The sequence below is a fragment of the Caretta caretta genome, chromosome 9 (assembly GCF_965140235.1).
Source record: "Caretta caretta isolate rCarCar2 chromosome 9, rCarCar1.hap1, whole genome shotgun sequence".
NCBI lineage: Eukaryota > Metazoa > Chordata > Testudines > Cheloniidae > Caretta > Caretta caretta.
The window spans coordinates 87,938,200-87,960,465 of NC_134214.1; the positions used below are offsets into that span (position 1 = coordinate 87,938,200).

Here is a 22,266-nt window from a genome sequence, read left to right on the forward strand (position 1 = left end):
CTTTTTTAAAGATGGGCACTACATTAGCCTTTTTCCAGTCGTCCGGGACTTCCCCCGATCACCATGAGTTTTCAAAGATAATGGCCAATGGCTCTGCAATCACAGCCGCCAAGTCCTTTAGCACTCTTGGATGCAACGCATCTGGACCCATGGACTTGTGCACGTCCAGCTTTTCTAAATAGTCCCTAACCACTTCTTTCTCCACAGAGAGCTGGCCACCTACTCCCCATGCTGTGTTGCCCAGTGCAGCAGTCTGGGAGCTGACCTTGTTCGTGAAGACAGAAGCAAAAAAAGCATTGAGTACATTAGCTTTTTCCACATCCTCTGTCACTAGGTTGCCTCCCTCATTCAGTAAGGGGCCCACACTTTCCTTGGCTTTCTTCTTGTTGCCAACATACCTGAAGAAACCCTTCTTGTTACTCTTAACATCTCTTGCTAGCTGCAGCTCCAGGTGCGATTTGGCCCTCCTGATTTCATTCCTACATGCCCGAGCAACATTTTTATACTCTTCCCTGGTCATTTGTCCAATCTTCCACTTCTTGTAAGCTTCTTTTTTATGTTTAAGATCCGCAAGGATTTCACTGTTAAGCCAAGCTGGTCGCCTGCCATATTTACTATTCTTTTGACACATCGGGATGGTTTGTCCCCGTAACTTCAATAGGGATTCTTTGAAATACCGCCAGCTCTCCTGGACTCCTTTCCCCCTCATGTTATTCCCCCAGGGGATCCTACCCATCAGTTCCCTGAGGGAGTCGAAGTCTGCTTTCCTGAAGTCCAGGGTCCGTATTCTGCTGCTTTCCTTTCTTCCTGTGTCAGGAATATCCCATCACAGGCCATTGGGCCTATTTACCATGAATATTTAATTACCAAAACCATGTTATCCCATCATACCATCTGGAAAGAGAGTTTTAAGGAAGTGGGAGGGGGCATTGCAATGAAAACTCCCATTTTCCTTCCTTAGGAAAGTACTTCAGAATGAATCAAAACAGGCTTCCCTAGCCCTGCTGGGTTCATGTGGGTTTCCACACCTATAATATCTAGAAGTACATCTTCAGCTGCTGCTTCCAGATTTGCTCACCTAAAATTACTTACCTACACTTTGCAAACTCATCTTTTGTGTCAAGGTTTCATATAAAAACTCTGTCATGAGCACACGATTGATACTCGGTATGAAAACCAAGATAGATAGAAGTTCTTTGTATGTGCAAAGCAGATAGTTAGACTTCTGATTACTCAATACACATACTATTAGTGCATCCACATCTGAGTTTTTGCATCCACAGGTTTTTAGGCACCAAAAAATAAGGCTTTATAACTTTGGCATGCTTTTTAGGCAAGCAGAGTTGAATATTTGTCCAAGAATGTGACTGGAGTCCAAAGTAGACAAACTGTGATATCATTTGAAAGTAGCAAATATTGTTATGTAATTTTAAAGAATGTTGTATAACAATTTATAATTTTAAATAAACTCCTGCATGAAGCCTTGTTCTTTACATTTTCTTCTCTAGATGGCTGCCCGGGTCTGTGTTATGGAAATGGGAGATGCACTCTTGATCAGAATGGATGGCACTGTGTGTGTCAGGTGGGATGGAGTGGCACAGGATGTAACGTTGTCATGGAAATGATGTGTGGGGATAATATGGATAATGATGGAGGTACTGTACATGCCCCTTTATTTACTTTTTAGTTCTTATGCAGTTCATTTTCCTGAACAGCTGTCCTATAGCTTGTCTTTACGTGAGTTTGTCTTTTCTATCATAGAGGCTCAATGCTATACCCCTTTCTCATGTTAATAGTCCTGTTGACTTCAGTTGGATTACTCCCATGAATGAGTAGTTGCAGGGTCTGACCTTTATATTGTAAGCTCTGGAGGAAATCTACCTTCCTGCTTATATGGTCTCCATCATCATAGTACATGATGTGTCTTGAAAAAATCCGTGTTTTTCATAATAATTATGTTATTCTTTTATTTCCTTCCAAAAAACCTAAAATAACTCCATTGCCTATAAACATCCCTTATGAGAACTGTAGTTGTCAGACTGACAATAGACACACAAATGAAATTTAAAATTCTGTCCTAACATTTTGTGTGACTAACAGAATATACATTGATACATTATCATAATATCAATATTATGAAAGAAATTCTTCAGAAAATATAAAATCATACATTGAGACATGTGCTTATTAAGCAAATTAGTTTCTTAATATTAACAGAGAGTCACAGTTATAACAGAAAATTGTGGCACATAATTTTGAGATGGTGCTGAGCAAACCAGTAGCAACTATGCTGAGGATCTCTAAGCCAGAGGTAACTTTTAAATATAGCATGTGACCTAAACATAAAAACATAACAATGTATAGTTAAAGCAGCCTCTCTCTTGCTCTATTTTCCCCTGTTGGATCAGTGTATTTGCAATTAAGTATTCCTAGCCACTGTGGCCCTTGTTTCACTCCAAGGATTCCTAGATTTTTAAGGCTAGAAGGGACCATTGTGATCATCTGTTCTGTGTAACACTGGCCATAGGACAATTCATTTTTAAGTCCAATAGCTGCTTAAACTAGAATATATCTTTTAGAAAAATATCCAATCTTGATGTAAGGGTTTTCCACACCACAACCCAAGCTAAACCTTGAAGATTAGCTTCTTCCAGTCATTAATTACCCTCATTGTTAAAAACATATACCTTATTTCTAGTCTGAATTTATCTAGCTTCAACTTGCAGCCATTAGTGCTTTTATATCTTAGTCTAATAGATTGAAGACCCCTCTGTTATCTCCTCTATTCGGTTCTGCATGTGGGTACTTATAGACAGTGATCTTGTCACCCCTTAACCTTATTTTTTATAACTTAAACAGAGAGAGCTCCTTGAGTCTTTCACTAAAGTCACGTTTTCCAATACTTTATTCATGGCTCTTCTCTGAACCCTCTCCAATTTTTCAACATCCTTTTTGAATTGTGGACACCAAAAATGGACACAGTATTCCAGTAGCAGTCGCACCAGTGCCAAATACAGAGGTAATATAACCTTCTTACTCCTACTCAGTATTCCCCTGTTTATCCAAGAATCACATTAGGTTTTTTTTGGCCACAGTATCACACTCCGAGCTCATATTCAGCTGATTACCCACCATGACCCAAAAGCTTTCTCAGAGTCACTCCCTCCCAGGATAGAGTCCCCCATCCTGGAAGGGATGGCCTTCATTCTTTGTTCCTAGATATATGACCTTACATTTGGAAATATTGAAATGCACATTATTTGCTTATGTCCAGCTTACCAAGTCATCCAGATTGCTTTGCATCAGTGACCTGTCCTCTATATCATTTACCTCTCCTCCAGTCTTGTGTCATCTGCAGATGTATCAGTAAGGGTTGTATGTTTTCTTCTAGGTCGTTGATAAAAAATGTTAAATAAGATAGGGCCAAGAACCAATTCCTGTGGGACCCACACTAGAAACAGACCTACCCAGTGATGTTTCCCCATTCACAGTTACACTTTGAGATCTATCAGCCAGTTTTTAATCCATTTTATGTGTTCATTTTGATTGTGTACCATATGGACCCCTATGACCTTTTGGCACTGCCCTCTTAATGTCTGAATCCAATTCAGAATTGTCCTCCTGTTATTCCAATTTGCCCTCCTTCATCCTTCCTTTTTCACTTTATTTCCCCTTTAAGAGTACTGGTGCCTAGGGATCTACCTACCCCATCACATGACATGGCCCTTAAGACTTGGAAAGATCTGATAGAGCGAAAGACCTACGAGGTATGGGTAAAGAGAAAATGGCCCTGAGTTAAGAAGTGTTTGGCAGAAACTCCCATCACTGTTTCTTTAAAGACCTGAGATCAGGAGCCTTACAGAGTGGGCAGGGCAAGGTTCCGCTCTCACCCAACAAACAAGGATGAGCTTTAGCAGGGGGACCATGTATACGTTGCCTTCTCTCTCATAGCACAGCAGACAGCAGAAGAGGAAAGTCTGCCGGAAAAACCTCCCAGCCTAAAGGTGGAAGGACTGATTGGGAAAAGGGCCAGCTGGAGTAGAAGCTGTCTGAGGCTCTACAGCTTGCCTAATGTACAACTCCAGCTCCAAGGAGGAGAGGTAGGGGACTTCGGTCTTAAGGAGAGGGACAGAGGGATTGTCCAAAATACAACCTAATTCCAGGAGGACTGGGGCCTTCTGAACGCGGGGAGGAAACTGACTAGGACTTTTACATGGACCCATATTCGGCATGAACTTGAGCTGCTAAATAAGTGAGTGGCCCTCTAGAGAGAAAATAAACCAGACCCCCCAAAAGGTTAATTATGTGAAAGGACCCAGGGAATGCTGAGTGCAACACATCTGCAGGACCATTAGGGGGGCCATAAGGGAGTGTGTTGAAGAGGCTCACCCCATGACACTCCTTCATCCATGACCCATAAGATCACTATTCTTCCAATCTGTGTAGTCTAATCTGTATCCCTTCACACAGCATTCCACTGTGAGGGTCACTATCGCCTGTGTACTTTCCCATCTGTCTGGTACTTTCTCCCCTGCTCTTCAAACCACTGACTCACTCACACTCTCTCCCTTTAAATCTGTCCATAAAACCCTGTTTATCCTGCAATATATGTAAAGCATTTTCTGATACACTCTGTGAACTGGTTCTATATAAATTGCCTCATACTGTGGTTTTTGCCTGCTTTATATTCTGCAGTAACAATGAGTTATTGAGTGTTGGCAGCATTAACTCTAAATCTCCTTGAATTTGTCAGTTTAAGGCAGATACTTAACATCATTTCACTGTAAATTTTAAAATTATTTTTATGATAGCGTAACATATGGGGACAGCTCCATTGAAATTAAAATTAGAGATAAGTGGGGAGAGAAATACTTAATTTGCCTGGTTGCTACAGCTGGGCTAACTGCCATTAGTTTCACTTCACAATCAGTTGCTTTTTACAAAAAAATTGAAGTTTTTTTCACATTAAAATCACTTCTTTTTCCATCCTAAATTCATAGGGCCTGATTCTGCTGTCACTTACACAGGTATAAATCCGAAGGAGTTCCACTGAAGTCAATAGTATTACACTGGTGTTAAATTGGTATGAGATCAAAAGCAGGGTTCCAGGCCTTGTATACATAAAACCACAGAAATTAGATCTGGAAAAGATCTGTTACACTATCCACTCCAACCCCTCAGCCACTGTAGGATTGTTCCTTAGAGTGCACTTTCTAACTCTTGGTCTCGTCTAGTTGTATGTGTACATTATCATTAGGTTTCCACATGGGAAAGGTCATTAAGGCTGATTGTGTTTAAATTAAATATTTGTGTCTTTATGCAGAGATCTTGGAAGTGTTCTGAGCTTTGAGATCCTTAGGAGAAAGACACTACTGAAGCACAAAATGGTAGCAGTAGCCAATTAGTAGTATTATATCAAACAAACAATCAACAACATTAAGGATCAGGACACTGAAAATTTAGTCTGAATTCTGGGTTGAGACTCAGGTTTGATATAGATGAAAGGTATTTTTAACTGAAAAAAATCAATTTTCTCCTTACAAAAATTAATACAAATACACTGTAGAGTAAAAGCCAATTTTTAATTATAATGAAAGTATAAAAACACATTTCCTTAGTTCTAAGTGTGAGTATCTAATGACATGACCTATCTAGAACTGAAAAGTCTTGGCTCACGTATTGGATATGTCGTACTCACACAAAACCCTCTCACTTCTAGAGAGACAATATCTTAAATTCTTTTGTAAACAATTACTATAGTATGTAATGTATACATTCATATGTGCCCTGATCCCCCAAACACTTAGGCACGTAGGTCTGTGTCAGTGGAATTACTCGTGGCAGTAAAGTTAAACGTGCGTCTGTATTTACCGGTTTGGAGCACGGTGCTTATTACTTATTCTTTTGGGGCCAAAACCCACCACATATACTCATCCAAAACTCCCACCCAATTGGATAATGAGTGTACCATAACCACCCTTGTCATTCCCCTCATCAGCTTTTTCCCCACTTATGGTCTGCAAGGTATGTTCACCTACTTAATTATCTCTAAAAATAAAGATAAAAACTGACAGCATATAAAAGGTGCACAACCAAGTGGTTTTCATTAGCTTTTGTGGAGTACATCTGTGGCATTTGGCAGTCTTTATGATATAAGTTATATAATGCTGGGATCTCCAACGGATGTCCTCTTCAGTGTGGAATATTGCTTTCTGTGGGATTACAACAAGATTTCCTGTTCTCATTTCCTCTCTCATCTTTCATTGTCATGGCAGACCTAATTTCAGTCTTATTTTAGAAGATGATCACTCAGCTCATCTGAATAGGTTGTTTCCTCTGTCTTACCATTATTGAGAGTTCTTTTGGAAGCATCTAGCTCTGTGAAATTGCTTGGAACTCTCTGCTGAATTCTGTTAATTAAGGCTATCTCTGAATAAGGCCGAAGTAGCTAGAACATACTGCAGCAGCAGTACTGGGGACAAGGAGGTTTGTTCACTCCTCCACATGTAGAACATCCATCCCTCCTGCCCAGCCACACTCCATGCTATTCTTTTTACCATTAGGTTATTTTTCCTCTTAAATCTCATTACATGATGGTACAGACTGTCATTTTCACTCCTTTATTTGATGCTGAGCCCCTGTTTTAAGTGTATCTGGTTCTGTCTTTTCAGCTATTTGCTTTCTTTAAATGAATCCCTATACTTTGTTTTTGAAATAAAAATACTGTTTACTACAAGCATTGAGCTAAACACCTAAAGCTCCCTTCCGTCACTTTTCAGCCAAAGTTGTATCTGACCCAAGTACAAGAAAAATATATGACTCAGTTTAGCTTTCGGTTGGTGGCCAGTGCTGTAAAAATATTGACAAGTGTATCAGACCTATCTATTAGCATTTTAATAGCATATCAGTCAGAGACATTGAGTCCTTATACAAGTAACATACTATTATTACATAATGGAAGTAGTTTTCATTGTTACTGACACTTCTGAAAATCAGGCTTGATACATTTTCTATTCATTGTGTGTTCAAGGCCAAAGACCACTGAGGGCCTGAACAAATATATCTAAAAGTAAATGGTATCTCTCAAACAAAATACTATGAAGACTTCCTTCTACACATGGACTTTGGCTGGTTTTAAGTATACTCCTGCAAAGCGCAGAATTTTCAATTAATGACTTCAGGTAGCTGTTGTCTTATTGCTACGTGTTGTAGCTGAAACTTGAGGAACAGTTGAGGTTTTTGCATGCAGCACTGGAAACTCTAGCATTTTTGCTGCTTGGTTTCTTCTTCTGTTCACAGTGATTCCTAGCAATTGTAACTGAACTTAACTGAACTTGTGGAGAAACAAACTAGCACAGGAGTTATATAGGAGCTATTTGAAATAAAAGGCGGCAAAATTAGTTTGAGCACTACTGAGGATATTTTAATCTGGTAAGGAAAAGACAAAATATTGAGCAATCTGTGCAGCAATATGAAATGCTCAAATACCACAAGAAGCTCATGTGGTTGAGCTTTATCTGGCTGTCCTGCATGGGGCGGATAGGGGGAGAATGAGATCCACCTGCCCACCTGAAAAAAAACCATGGCCCTCCACACTGTCCGTGAAGGGTCCTGGCCACATGATTAGGTGGCCCCATCTGTGGCTCACCTCTAATACTTTCCTTTGCATTTCTGTGGTACTGAGACCTCTGAAATACCTTTGGTTCTCTGAGTCCTCAGCCAATAGGTGACTATCATTTCATCACAGACCCATTTTGGATGCTTCAAGTCCCTTTCATTCCTTGCTATGTTTATCTTATAGATTCTCTGCCCTGTTTCAGTATTTTGGACTGCATTTTACCCCAACCGTTCTATTGGCCTTTGCTAGTGCCCCATGGTGCTGTGGCCATGGAATTTGTCACGTCTGCTTGTCTGTCTATATGTAAAATTAAAACTGAGATTCCAGAATACAGTTCTTCAATGAGGGGATGATTTTGTGGCAAGTCCCATGGCCACAAAACCATGTATTACATAGTGTAAACACAGGCAGTATATTTCTAGCCTTTGTGAAGTTAACCTTGAGAATGTAAATGGAGCGTAAGCAATGAAATGACATCTCCCTGAGTCTGCAGAGAGCCAGAAACAATACTCTGAGAGGTACTTCATCTCAGTTAAATACAAAACTTACCGATAACAATTTAAACAATAACATTGTTAGCTATTTCACTATTGATCATCTTAGCAGAAACATCTACCGAATGTGCTTATCCTAAAACACCCAAACTCAACACCTCCTCAGGTGGGGAGTTTCATATCAAAATAAGTAAGGGGATGTCTACACTTGCAGAGTTTTTGCCCTGTAAGTTTCACCAGTGATAGGGAACCGGTGAAAGACAAGTACTGGTTTGTGTACTCACTTAATTCCTTAGGCGTCAGAGAGTGTTTACACTAGCTGCACTTCCATCACCGATGAGAGCAGCACTGTAGGGCAGCTATCCCACAGTGCAGCTCTCTCAATAGGTCTTGTGGGAAGGTGGGAGGTGAGCAGAAGGCATTCTGGGTTCCAGTAGCCCCATTACTTCCTTGTTTCTTTCATGGCATTTTTTTTAAAAACTCCCTGGCTGCTTTCCCTGCCACATCTACAAGCAAAGGGAAAGGGAGTTTCAAACTTCCCAGGGCTTACGGGGGAGGAGCAGACGTCCGTTTACCTGGCGTCAGAGCAGCGGAGATGCTTGCCAGACTGGTCACTTTTGGAACTATGGGATCTCCTTTAGAGGCCAAAAGGTATTTACTCTGATAAAACATGTCTTCACTTTCACAACAGTGGTAAGAGCTGTACGCCTCTCGTGAATGTGGTTTTCTTTTGCAGTGAAACTTCTGAGTTTCACTGCAAAAAAGCCATTAACCAGTGTAGACGCTCCCATGGTTTTAGTGCAAAAAAGGGACATTTTGCACTTTAAATGCCAAGAGTGGACATAGCCTAACATAGGAGGTACTATAATGATTTTATTAACTAACTATGAAAGTGACTAATTCAAACTGTGAATATTTCCAGTCCACTTCACTAAAGTGCTGGAGAATCCACCCTGCTGTGTCACATATAACACCTTGTTATTTGCTCCCCCATTCAGCTGTTCCATACTCTGTTCCTGTGACCTCCTCAGTTATGCTCTTGGTATTTTACTAGTTATATTTATAGACTGGAAGAAATGGATCAAATTTACAAGAATATTAGTTTGTGACGCTCCCATAGCTGCCAAGATGAAATGTAAGAAACTCAGGGATAGATGTGAACACTACAAGAGCTGGAATTTGATAAGTGGTTGGGCTGATAGCTGCTCATGTTGGGACCTATACATTTCACTCAATTTATATACTTTTTATTAACTTTTGTGGTTAGTAAATAATATGAACCTACAGTTAACAAAATGCCTCTTCGTTTTCCAAATGACATTTTATTTTCTGGAGGCTGTAATAGAAATATTAATGTTACTCAGTACACATGAAACCCAAGTGTGGTAAATATGACATACATTTATTACACAGTGCTTGCCTCAAATGTAGTATAATGTGATACTCTTTTATAGTAAACAAAATAGACACTAGGTTAATGGAAGTATTTAAATTTTCTTACTGTGCATTTATGTCTGGATCATAGTCATGAGTTACATAAGGAGTTCCCCTGAAGGGCCTGTGTAATTACAGAATAACAGACCCTATACTCCGCTGACACCAGGATGCTCCTGCCAGAAACACCTTGCCAGAAAGCGAGCAGTGAAATAACCATACTCACCCTTAATGTGTCAGGCCAGCAGAGTAGCCAGCAATGCTTGAGGAAGCATGCTTAATTCCCTATGGGTATGTCTACACAGCAATTAAAAGCCCATGGGTGGCCTGTGCCAACTGACACAGGCCTACAGGGTTCAGGCTAATGAACTGTTTAATTGTATTTGTAGACATTTGGGCTTGGGGTGGAGCCTGGGTTCTAGGACTCTGCAAGGTGGGAGGGTCCCAGGTCTCAGGCTGCAGCCCGAGCCCAAACATCTATACCTCAGTGTCAAGGTTCCTTCCCCACTCTGAATGCTAGGGTACAGATGTGGGGACCTGCATGAAAAAATCTCCTAAGCTTATCTTTACCAGCTTAGGTCAAAACTTCCCCAAGGTACAAAATATTCCACCCTTTGTCCTTGGATTGGCCGCTACCACCACCAAACTAATACTGGTTACTGGGGAAGAGCTGTTTGGACGCGTCTTTCCCCCCAAAATACTTCCCAAAACCTTGCACCCCACTTCCTGGACAAGGTTTGGTAAAAAGCCTCACCAATTTGCCTAGGTGACTACAGACCCAGACCCTTGGATCTTAAGAACAATGAACAATCCTCCCAACACTTGCACCCCCCCTTTCCTGGGAAATGTTGGGAAAAAAGCCTCACCAATTTGCATAGGTGACCACAGACCCAAACCCTTGGATCTGAGAACAATGAAAAAGCATTCAGTTTTCTTACAAGAAGACTTTTAATAAAAATAGAAGTAAATAGAAATAAAGAAATCCCCCCTGTAAAATCAGGATGGTAGATACCTTACAGGGTAATTAGATTCAAAACATAGAGAACCCCTCTAGGCAAAACCTTAAGTTACAAAAAAGATATACAGACAGAAATAGTTATTCTATTCAGCACAGTTCTTTTCTCAGCCATTTAAAGAAATCATAATCTATCACGTACCTAGTTAGATTACTTACTAAAAGTTCTAAGACTCTATTCCTGGTCTATCCCCGGCCAAGACAGAATATATATATATATATATATATATATATATATATATATATATACACACACACACACACCCTTTGTGTCTCTCCCTCCTCCTAGCTTTTGAAAGTATCTTGTCTCCTCATTGGTCATTTTGGTCAGGTGCCAGTGAGGTTACCTTTAGCTTCTTAACCCTTTACAGGTGAGAGGAGCTTTTCCCTGGCCAGGAGGGATTTTAAAGGGGTTTACCCTTCCCTTTATATTTATGACACTCAGTTAAACAGCCCCTTACCCTGAGCCCCGAGAGCCCAAGTCAGCTGGCACAGGCCAGCTGTGAGTTTTTAATTGATGTGTAGACAGACCCTAAGTGTCTCATAGTTTGCATGTTCCCCCCAATCACTTATTGAGCCTTTAATGACCACTGTAGAAGCACATCTACAGCAAGACACAGATGCCCTGAAAGGGAGTTAATTTGTATCTGGGCTAGTGAATCCTGGGGATGCCTCATAAAGAAAATGGTAACCCTATTTCAATAATGTTAAACAAGTACTGTGAACTTTGTGTGAGATTTTGGTGCAAAGTTGTAAACGAATAATAAATAGTTATTCTGTTGCCTTTAGAAATGTGCTTGAAAGGTTCACTTCCCCATCAAGGCAATGCAAAAAATTTATCCCAAATTCTCTTAGTTACAGTGGAGCAGTCTGGCTGAGAGCATAATATGGCCTCTTGCGTTTGCATGCTGCACCTTTTCTTTAAAGTTGGGGGTGCTACAGATATTCCTTGTCTGACAACACCCTCCCTATGCTTGGCAGACCAGTATGCTGAAACCCAGGTCAGCTATTTATTAACATCTTGAATTGCTATAACAAGCAATCAAGTTGCTCTTTGTGAACTCTATTTTAGGAGTAATGTGAGGAGTACTTTGGGAACTTTTTACATTTTAAGTAAAGCAGATAATCAGTTGTTACCTTTCCCACATGAAACTAATGTCATTTGAAAGTTGTATAAGCATGATGTTAGCCAACCTGTGATTGTTCCTTTCAGGTTTAGATTACACAAACTTTAATCACTCCTATTGTAGTGAACTGATTGTACTATATTGCCAATTGTACCCCACTGCTTCTTATATAAGACAACAGTAGAACTGCTAATATCAAATGCAAGTAGTTTACACTTCAGTGCTACATTTTAGTCTAGCCGTATGCTGTTTTATCCAGTGTGATAATTGACAGTTGAGTCTTCCATATACTGGATCACCCACTGTATGAATAACAGTTTATGCTGTATGTAGCTGTTGATTTTCCTGTGTTTTGTCTCATCAAAATTAATAGAAACCTTAACACACACAGGGTCTGTTCTGTCATTTTTTACACTGCCTGCTTACCAAAATGAAGACTGATTGTTGAGAATTGAAAATAATTTTGAGGTATTTTCAGAGTCTGGAGTTTATAAATCAGATTTCTGGGGTTTTCTTCTTATATTTGAAATCATATTGTTATTGGAATTTGGGGGTTGGCATATTGAAACTGATATCCTTACTGTATTTATCAATGGGAATTGTGTTACAAAAGCTTCCTGTCATGTAACTTGAGATACTGCATCTCTCGTTCTCCTCTATAAAAGTTGAGTGACCATTAAGACCATTTAAAAGTCATGTTGTCCAATCTATATATCAGCTTCCAGTCATCAAAATAGTCTTTCAGCCAGCCTGTTCAGGATTTTTTACAGATGTTCAATTAGAAAAGTAAAATGCAATCTGATGAAGAAACAATTTTAGGAAAGTTTATTGAAAGGAGAGAGATGTAAATTTTAAGAGAACCTGGAAATATAGGGCCAAATCTTGAGAGACTGCCCATGCTTCCCTTTCCAATGTGTTAGTGGGCCCAGCTGAAGAGAGCTCAGCACAGTCCTGAGGGGACATAATGGGGAGTGTGGAAGGAAGTGGGAGTCAAACACAGTAAGAATCCACAAGTCCCAAAACCCATGTAGGAGGTTATGGCAGGCTGTGTCTATAATTCCCACAAACATACAGAAATAGCCTGAGTCAGCTGGACCTGAGTCAGCTCTGTGGGTTTGATGGGCTCCAATCACATGTTGTTTCTAAAGCTTCCTTCCATTATCGGCCCTTGTCCTTCAGAGTATTTTTCTCAAAACATTGTCCATTTACTCTGCTTTGCTGCACCTGTGACTGAAAAGAAAATTCTTAAAAGCTGAATAAAATGTCACCTATCTAGCCAAATGGTAAAAATGGTCAGATGGGAAAAGTGAGAGAGAGAGAGAAAGAGAAGACATTAGTGTTAATCTATCAGCTGCAAAACACAGAGTGACAGTTGCAGTTCCCAGTTTACCAGTGCTTTCTTTGCCTGCGTAGTTGTTCCTTGTTTGTCTTTTTATTTTCAGCTTTTCAGGGAAGGTCATATTTCCTCCCTGTATAGTAACAGCTAAGTATCTTGTTTGTGCTTACAGTCACAATAATATTGACAGTGCTCTTTCAAATATGGTTTTGGAGTTTCCCCACTGTTAAAATGGGAGCTCCACACAGGCATTCTGCCTTTCACAATGCTCACAAAAATACTTGAGAGGTAATAAAGAAGATGAGCAAATGAAACCAGGTACAGACAAAACAAACATGAGAAATTGCACTAATATAGTTTGAGAGTGGGAAGTCCATACAAAATGGATCCTGCTAAAGATATAGTAATTCTCATTCTGCAGAGAGGTGAACTGTAGAGGAAAGGTGAAAACTGAGTCTGCTTTGAGAACCGAGAAACCATTTCGCTTTAAGCTTGATTTCTTCTTGTGTGCAGTGGGAATTCAAGCCACTGTTGCAATGCACATGAAATGCTGACCAAAATAAGAGTAGGGAGGGCAACTTGTTTTGGGAGTCTGATTCTTCCTTATTTACTCAGGCAAAACTCCTGTAGGAGCCAATGGGAATTTTGCAAGAAAAAGGATTTGCAGATTATTTAAACAGCAGTTTCTTTGTGGTAATTTGTTTTTAAAATAATACAGAGAATAATTATTTTTAAACAAATTTTCAATTTAAATCTTTTTGGGAAATTTCTCTGTTTTTTCTTACACAAATAGAAGAATCATGTCTGTTCAAATTTGGTGTCTCAAGGCTTGCCCACAGGGGAAATTAACTGGAATAATTATTGCAAAATAAGCTATTTTGGAATAGCTCCCTATGTGGACACTCTTGAATAAGAGTGGGGGGTTTTCCGATTTAGCTTAATTCACTTCCAAAGCTTATCCTGCAATAGCTGTTCCCATCAGTTTCCTCAAGAAGCCAAGTTCTTAGCTCCCAAGGAAATGGCTTCTTTTAGAAAGTAACTTGACGTTTTTGTCAAGACCCCCTACCCTGGTTTAGTTTACTTTTAGGGCATTCCACCATCATAAAGCTGCTTTACCCAACCAAAGAATTCGCCCTGCCGAGAGGATCTTCAAGTGGTATAGGTCCACCTTTGACTCCTCCATTCCTCGAGGATGCAAACTGACTCCAAGAATGCAAAAATATCTTAAAGCTGCTTTTGAGTACCCACCCACTGAGCTGAGCTCTGACCATCTCAGCACCTTGAGGTCTTGTTGCTAACTATTTACAGTTGCCCTTTGTTATTGACCCAACAACAAGACTAATCAGTTTGTTTTTCCAGCTGCTCTAGAAGAGATTTTTTAATATTTTTTGCTTAACTAAACAAATAATTACCTTGCCCAAGGGCAGGCAACATTAGTGCAAGGAGTTTCAGATTCCAGATATGTCTATTTCATTGTAGACTCTTCGGTTTTATAAACAGGGTCTGTGCTTCCCTTCCTCAATGAATCATTATTTACTGAGTGTTTACAGTTCTCTGATTGCTGTATCAAACAAAGAGGAGGTACCTACACAGAAGGAGTTTATAATCTAAGGGGCCCCATTAAAGTCTATGGCAAAAATCTGACCTCATTAAAAATAGAAAGAAAAGATGTCACTTTGGGTGGGTCAAGGATTTGATAGCTTGATCTTATTTCCTATGTATTAGCATACCTCTCAATCGAAGAGTGTTAGCAAATATGAACTATAAAAAGAAGGAATTCAAGAAGATATTTGAAGATTTTTAGTGTACCTTATTATATTTGACTTCTCTGTGCAGAATTTACTACATTTATATTTATTGGGCTGGATTTTCAGCCTTCCTTTTTGGTATTCCAATAATTGTGTGTGAATTTAGGTAATTTAGATGTCCAGGTAGCTGATTGGTGGGAGTAGTCAGGCACTTAGATATTTAAGTGATCTAACCTGTGCTTACAAATCATTATAGGTGCAAAACAGTATACAAAAATAGAGATTCTTTTTAAGAAACTTAGCCCCATTTGTCCTACTTCACCTATCTGTAAGTTCCAAAGGGTGGAATAGTTTGCATTTAGTTCACAAGTTTGCTTCACTTGAATATGATGGGAGTTGCAAACAAGCACCAAGTAGAGAAGACTTAGATTTTAAGCGTTTTAAGGCAGGGACTGCATCTAGCTTTGTATTGGTGCAGTGCCTAGCATAAAAGGAGCCACAGTCACGATCAAATCCTCATGAATTCATTTTAGTGTAGCTATTAAATATGAGAATAATAAAGCATCTGAAAACATTAACACTAATAAAATGTATAGGGTTCAAAAGCTGAAGAACTTTTACCAGAGGCCTTTTTACTACTGTAATAAAGAGGGATATTAAAATTGGATAACGTTTCAGATTGTACAGGTCATTTCATACACTTTAGCAAGCACATATTCTTCACAGGTATTAACAGACTATTCATTATAACAATATAGAGCTACTAGAAATTTAAACTATATATTTGTGAATCATATACCCACTGGACTGACAGATATTGGTTGGTGTTTTTCTTCTCCGATCTGTATTGTGATGGCGATAAGTCACACTCTTTCTTATCGCTTAGTTTATGGGTTCTATTCCCTCATGAAGATTGTGTGAGATACCATTCAGTATTAATAACTGGAGAGAAATGCCCATCCCCACTTAAGCATGTGCTTGAGTGCATTGCTCAATCTGGGCCTATACAGCCTTAAAATCAGCATTCCTTCCAGTTGATTAGATATTGTTCTCCCATGCTTTCTAGTAGCAAACCCTTTGGTTTCTTCTAAACATCATTCTATTTCCTGAATTTTTGTTTTATACATTTTCAGATGGTTTGACAGACTGTGTGGACCCTGATTGCTGTCAGCAAAGCAATTGCTACGCAAGCCCTCTCTGCCAAGGGTCACCTGATCCCCTTGACCTCATTCAGCACAGCCAGCCTCCTTTTTCTCAGCATCCTCCAAGGCTCTTTTATGATAGAATCAAGTTTCTTATTGGCAAGGAGAGCACTCATGTAATCCCAAGAGATGTCTTATTTGACAGCAGGTAAGTTTCATTTTTAATTAAAGTGGTCGGGACAGTGAAAACTGTATTGATAAATTATTTTAATAGAAAAAAACATTGGTATGAAAGTTTTCTTGGAAATCTTTATTGACTTTTTCACATTAATGGTAATCTGAAAATAGTGGAAATGATAACACATTCTTTGTTTGAGATTCCAGCAGTTTAAGACTTGCCCTCTGACATTACTAGCCCAGACCGCTAGAGTTACTCCATCTAGTGTATAAGACTATTTGCTGTAGTAAACTATAATACCCTTTTTATAAGGGTGTAACTATCCTGGGAGAAAAGGAGTACTTGTGGCACCTTAGAGACTAACCAATTTATTTGAGCATGAGCTTTCGTGAGCTACAGTGATGGTTTCGTGAGCTACTGATGAAGTGAGCTGTAGCTCACGAAAGCTCATGCTCAAATAAATTGGTTAGTCTCTAAGGTGCCACAAGTACTCCTTTTCTTTTTGCGAATACAGACTAACACGGCTGTTCCTCTGTATCCTGGGAGGTAAACTGCTCTGCTGTGTGTTTCCCTGAGAAACAATTTAGGGTTCAATTCTTGCTGGAATGTTGGAGAAATACTGGAGAGCAGTGCTGGAGTCATATTAGCTCTCTTGAGTCAGCTTCATGCCCCAGTGGAGCTGTGACATAACACAGTGAACGTCTTTTCTTTATTTATGTGCTGAATACTCCTTAGTCTGATTAGCAGTCATAGTCAGCAAATAGTAGTAGTAGAACGTGCATAAGTGCTGTTTGCCATTTTGCTCTGCAGGTTACCCTTTAATTGACCTATAACTTGGTGTGTGATCTCAAAATCAGAGTCATTTCTGTGTACTTGTGGAGTTATGCTGTTCTTTAAAGGAAAGGAATGTGTGAATAAGGAAGGGCAGACACTTGCTCAAAAGACACAATTACCTATACTTTCCTCTTGAAAAAAATCAGTAAATTTGAAATATAGAGGCACATAAGTTTTTTTTTATACTGCAGTTCATCCTGGAAAGCAGTAATTTATACACTGACAAAAGCATCCACAAATCATCCCTGTCACCTAACCGCTACTCCTGGGCCTGCACATTAGATAATCCAAGTTGCATTAATAAACACACTAGTATTTTTTATTTTCACAAATGCAATAAATGGCACTTATGTTGTAGCCTAGATTTCATTCCTATCTTCACTTCAAACACATCCACAGAGGGAACAAATTCAGTGTGTTCTCTTTGACTTATTAATTTTTTACTAATGTAAATCTTTATTGATCTAACATATTGTGACAGAGTCGGGCCGGATGGCTACAGGAGAGTAATTTTTTTTTAATCCTATTGGGATCTGGGAAGTGGGCAGGAAAAGCCCACAGGAGAGTAATAGAAGGCAGATATATTAGCTCCAGGTTAACTAGGTCCCTTTTCCCTGGGTAAGGTAACAGGGAAGGTTCCAGATCAGGAACCTTCTGGAGACAATTAAGACAGACAGGCTGATTAGAACACCTGCAGCCAATCAAGAAGCTACTAGAATCAATTAAGACAGGCTAATCAGGGCACCTGGGTTTAAAAAGGAGCTCACTTCAGTTTGTGGTGTGCGTGTGAGGAGCTGGGAGCAAGAGGCACTAGGAGCTGAGAGTGAGAACGAGGACTGAGGAGTACAAGCATCATCAGACACCAGGAGGAAGATCCTGTGGTGAGGATAAAGAAGGTGTTGGGAGGAGGCCATGGGGAAGTTACGCAGGGAGTTGTAGCTGTCGCCCAGCTGTTCCAAGAGGCACTCTAGACAGCTGCATACCACAGGGCCCTGGGCTGGACCCCGGAGTAGAGGGTGGGCCCGGGTTCCCCCCCAATCCTCCCAACTCCTGGTCAGACACAGGAGGAGTTGTCCTGGACTGTGGGTTCATGAAAATGGCCAAACTGAGGGCTGCCGTGAAGCTCCAAGGCGAGCAAATCCGCCAATAAGCGCAAGACTCACCAAGGTAGAGGAGGAACTTTGTCAAAATACCTAAACATTTAATCACTATTAATAACGTGACAGCATGTTATAAATATGTAGAACAAAATCCATGAAACTTCACAAAACCAATAACTGGCAGCACCAAGCCTTAAAGTGTAAATCACTAAAGGAACAGTGCAATTAGCTTATTATTTTATCTGAATGCATAAGATGCACCAAATACAACATCTTTGGCTGCATGTATATTTAATACAGCATATTGCTGTTTAAAAGAAAAATCATAAATAATAATAACTAGCTCTTACATGTTACTCTTTTATCACCAGAGCTCAAAACTTCCCTCAGCAACATAAACCAGACACCTACCCATTTAATATCACCTGGAAGGCAAGCAGTCAAGTAGCCTATACAGCATCCTGTGACATTGCAACTATGATTAGGAGGATTTTACATAAACCTTTCAATATATTTTTATAGATAAAAGGAACAGATCTTTTGGGGCTATCATTGATAGGATTTGACTTGGTCTTAAAAGCCTTTTTTGAGTATTTCAGTTTTTGCCTTACTACCCAAAGTGCCTTTGGAGTTTGGAGAATAAAGATGTTTGACCTGTTTAGTTGGTCTGTCCTTGGAAGCTGATGGAATTAGAAAGGTTGCAGAGGTCTCTGAAGGACAGAATTGTTCCTCTGACAGACCACTGTATCGCTTGGTTGGCTTTTATAAATCTTTTGTCCTCTACTATCAAGATAGTGGCCCCTGGCATCTTCTACCCCAGATTCATCCTCAAAAGTCACCATGGTTTATGATGATCTGCAATAGTTGAAGCAGAAGGGGAAGCTAATGGCAGAATTGTTGAGATGAAGGTTATCAATTTGGCGTAAAGATTTTTTTAAATTCTTATGCTTTGAAGAGCTTCCACTGTAGCATCTGTAAAATCTCACCCAATAGATGTGTTTTGGGTGGTGAATAACTTGGTCATGGCTAGCTCAGCTCAGAGGCTGATACAGGTTCCTACTGTTGTGAAGAAATTACTAGATTTCAGAGGATAGCGTTGGGCAATAGTGGAATTCTGTAGAGCTCTATCTTGCCACCATCCCCATTCAACAAGTATATGAGGACATTAAGAGGCTAGTGCAGAATCATGGTTTGCAGCATATTTAGTATGCACATGACCAGTGTTCCCTCTAATTTTTCCCACACATGAATTTTGTTATGTGCACCAATATGGTGGGGGTGGGGCTAGGGGAAGAGCGCCTCTCCCCCAGCCACGGTAGGTCCGGGTCTGGGCTGGCACCAGAGAGGAGAGGCATCTTTCCCCGGGGCAGCCTGAGCGCCTGTGCAGCGCTTAATAAGCTGCTGTGTGGCTCATGGCCACGCAGCTTAGAGGCAATTTAGCACATGACAACGGCTCAATGTTTTCATCTCTTCTGACTCAGATAGTGCAGTTTGATGCCTTACCCAGCCTCTGGTTGGGACTGGGGTGTGAACGAGAGCTGCCTCAGTCCAGATAAAACTGAAGTTATGATGGTAGGCTGGGGAAAGCAACCAGAAAATATTGTCAAGTTTATATCTACCCCTCAGACTGAAGTTGGTTGCCTGCTCTTTGTTATTCATGTAGGCAACTTTGGAGTCTTCGTAAATACCCAGTTAGTATTATATTATCCTGTTTCAGAAAGAGTCAGGATATGTTTTCTTTTCCATTTGCATCCAACTGGGAGGTGGGGTGTGAATCTTACCGCTGTTTCATGCCTTTATCATTTCAAGATTAGGCTACTGCAGTGCGCTCAATTTGGGGTTAAGGGCTTGTCCACATGATGGGGTTATGTATTTTATGGGGTGTGATTTTTAAAGCACACTAATGTGTTGTGCATTAATTACTTCATGCAGACCCTGCTGGTGTGCACTAAAGGTTCAGTAGTGCACTTAAAAGTAGTTGTTTCAAATAGAAATATGTTAAAGTGCATTGGCATGCTTTAGATCCCCCCACCCCCATACAGCACATCACCCCACAATATAGACAACCTCTAAGTCAGAAATCCATTCAGAATCTGAAGTTTGTGTACAGCGTAGGAGCCTGCAGAGCACCTTGCTGTATGTTACACCAAAGCTTTGAATTTCATATTGGCTGCCTTTAAATTTGAACATGTAGCTGCTACATATAAAAAGGTGGGTCAAATTAATTCCTGGTGAATGGAATTGCATCTGCTGATACCAGAAATCGATTTGGCCTGTGATATTTAAAGAGTGTAGCATATGACAATATTTTATCAACCTCTATCCACAGAAGTTTAAAAAATGCATACTGCTGGCAAGTTGCATACAAATTGCAAATTGCATACAAAAGAAGGTCCAATGCTTGGTCTTGAATTAATTACCCTCCAAAGGCTGCTTACAGTGACATTGTCAGCAGGAGGAAATTAATGTAACTTAGTGGCCTGTAGCTTAATTTCTGGGATTGAGGATTTTAATCAGAAATATAATTCAATAAATTACATGTTTTGGTAAAGTGACAATTGTGAATTCACTCAAGTTTTCCTGACAGAGTTCCACATCTGAGGTTAATGTCACAGCCTGAGGTGCTCAGTGGATATTGGAAGTTTAACACGGAAAACAAAAGACAAAATAACAAATCAGGGAGTGGGGAGTTGGGCGAAATGGTGATAGAATGATAGAAATGTTTTTGAAAAATAGTCAAAGAATGCAGCTGGAATCATAAATACAGAAAGACCTAGAAATTTTAAATTAGAGATGTCAAATAAACTGCCTGATGGCCAAATGAGATCATCAGTTAAAAGTGGACTGATCCATGAAGCATTTACAAAGAAAGTCGACTTCTCGAAGGCTACCTGCAACCCACGGAATCTGTGCCTCCTCTCAAAAAAAGCAACTACTCCCTCTGGAGTTGGAGATTGACCAGTCTGCCAGAGGCCTAAAAACATTTTAAATATATTTGAAAAAAATAAAGGCTGCAGCTTATCTGAAACATTTTTCTCCCTCGGTGCATGATGCAAAACAATGGGCAGATTCTCCAGCTCCTCTCAAATAGCGAAGAAGTTGCTGCACTTAACTTATAGTTAAAGTAACTGTGACACATTAGTTTAAAAGACTTAGTTCAAGATGTCATAATTGCAAATAAACAGTGGTATTAGAAAGAAAGGCCTTACACAATTGGTTGTTATCTAACATAAGGAATAAAAAAAAGTAGCAGAGATGTGTCTACAATAAAGTTAGACAGTGAGAATAGACGAAGAAGGTGCAGTACACTGAGGGAGAATGGCGGGGGGCCAGGGGGTAAGACTACTGTGTTACTAATGGGGGAAGTAGTCAGAAGTAACCAGATCTAAGTCCAGCAGAAGGAGAGTGAATCAGGTGAATGGAAAGTGATATCACTTCAGGAAAGAGCTCCTGAAAGCTCTAAAAAAGTAGAGGATAAGTGCACTGCAAGTAGCAAGACCACTGGGGATCCAAGAAAAGTATTCCCTGCAAGCTTTCTGGGACAACCAGGCATTTTGAAAGGGGAGAGAATCTGCCTGCTCAGTAGTTTTTCTCCAGACCTCTCAAATGTCAGTCAAAAGTAGTGTAAATGAACATGCTTTAATACGTGTGCTAAATACAAAAATTAAAATTGATTTTGAACAGTTGCTGTTGGTTGAAGATTTATTGTAGATCTTGAGAATCCAAGAGACAGCTGAAGACTGCTCTAGTCAGAAATGGATGCTAGAAAGACAGTAAATAATGAGGACAAATGTAGCAGTATACAGAAAAGCTTAGAACATTTCAAGTCTAATAGATTACAAAGAGAGTTCAATACAGATAAATGTAGAATAATGAGTTTTATGAGTCTTTATCACATATTGTAAATGTTTGTGGGTTATGAAATATGAGGAATAAAAAAAGTAAGAGCTGAAAGATAAGTATGAACATTATTTATGGATAATGAGGAGCAAAATGAATGAGCAGAGGAAAAGGAAGACAATGTATGGAATAATGAAGACTTTGATGAGTTGTTATCATGCAAATCTGTGTGCTCCATAAAATAAGAGGAGTAGAGTCAAAAGACAAGTCTGTGCGGATTGAAAAACAGAATGAACAAACAAACAGGAATGCAAGAATAATGCACAGAATAATGATGACTCTTATGAGACTTTCTCTCTCAAGTTAACACGCTTAGTAAACAAAAGGATTGAAAAGGGAA

The 22,266-nt window shown here is 39.7% G+C and overlaps 1 protein-coding gene across 15 annotated transcripts in view; it reads left to right on the top strand.

Moving 5' to 3' along the window:
* Positions 1-22,266, top strand: part of TENM1 (teneurin transmembrane protein 1) — a 1,415,133-nt gene that overhangs the window by 1,264,348 nt on the left and 128,519 nt on the right. For all 15 annotated transcript variants that reach the window (XM_075132522.1, XM_075132521.1, XM_048862940.2 and 12 more), the window contains 2 exons: positions 1,509-1,655; positions 15,906-16,122. In XM_075132522.1, coding sequence (XP_074988623.1) covers positions 1,509-1,655; positions 15,906-16,122 — 364 coding nt within the window. The remainder of the gene's footprint in view (positions 1-1,508; positions 1,656-15,905; positions 16,123-22,266) is intronic.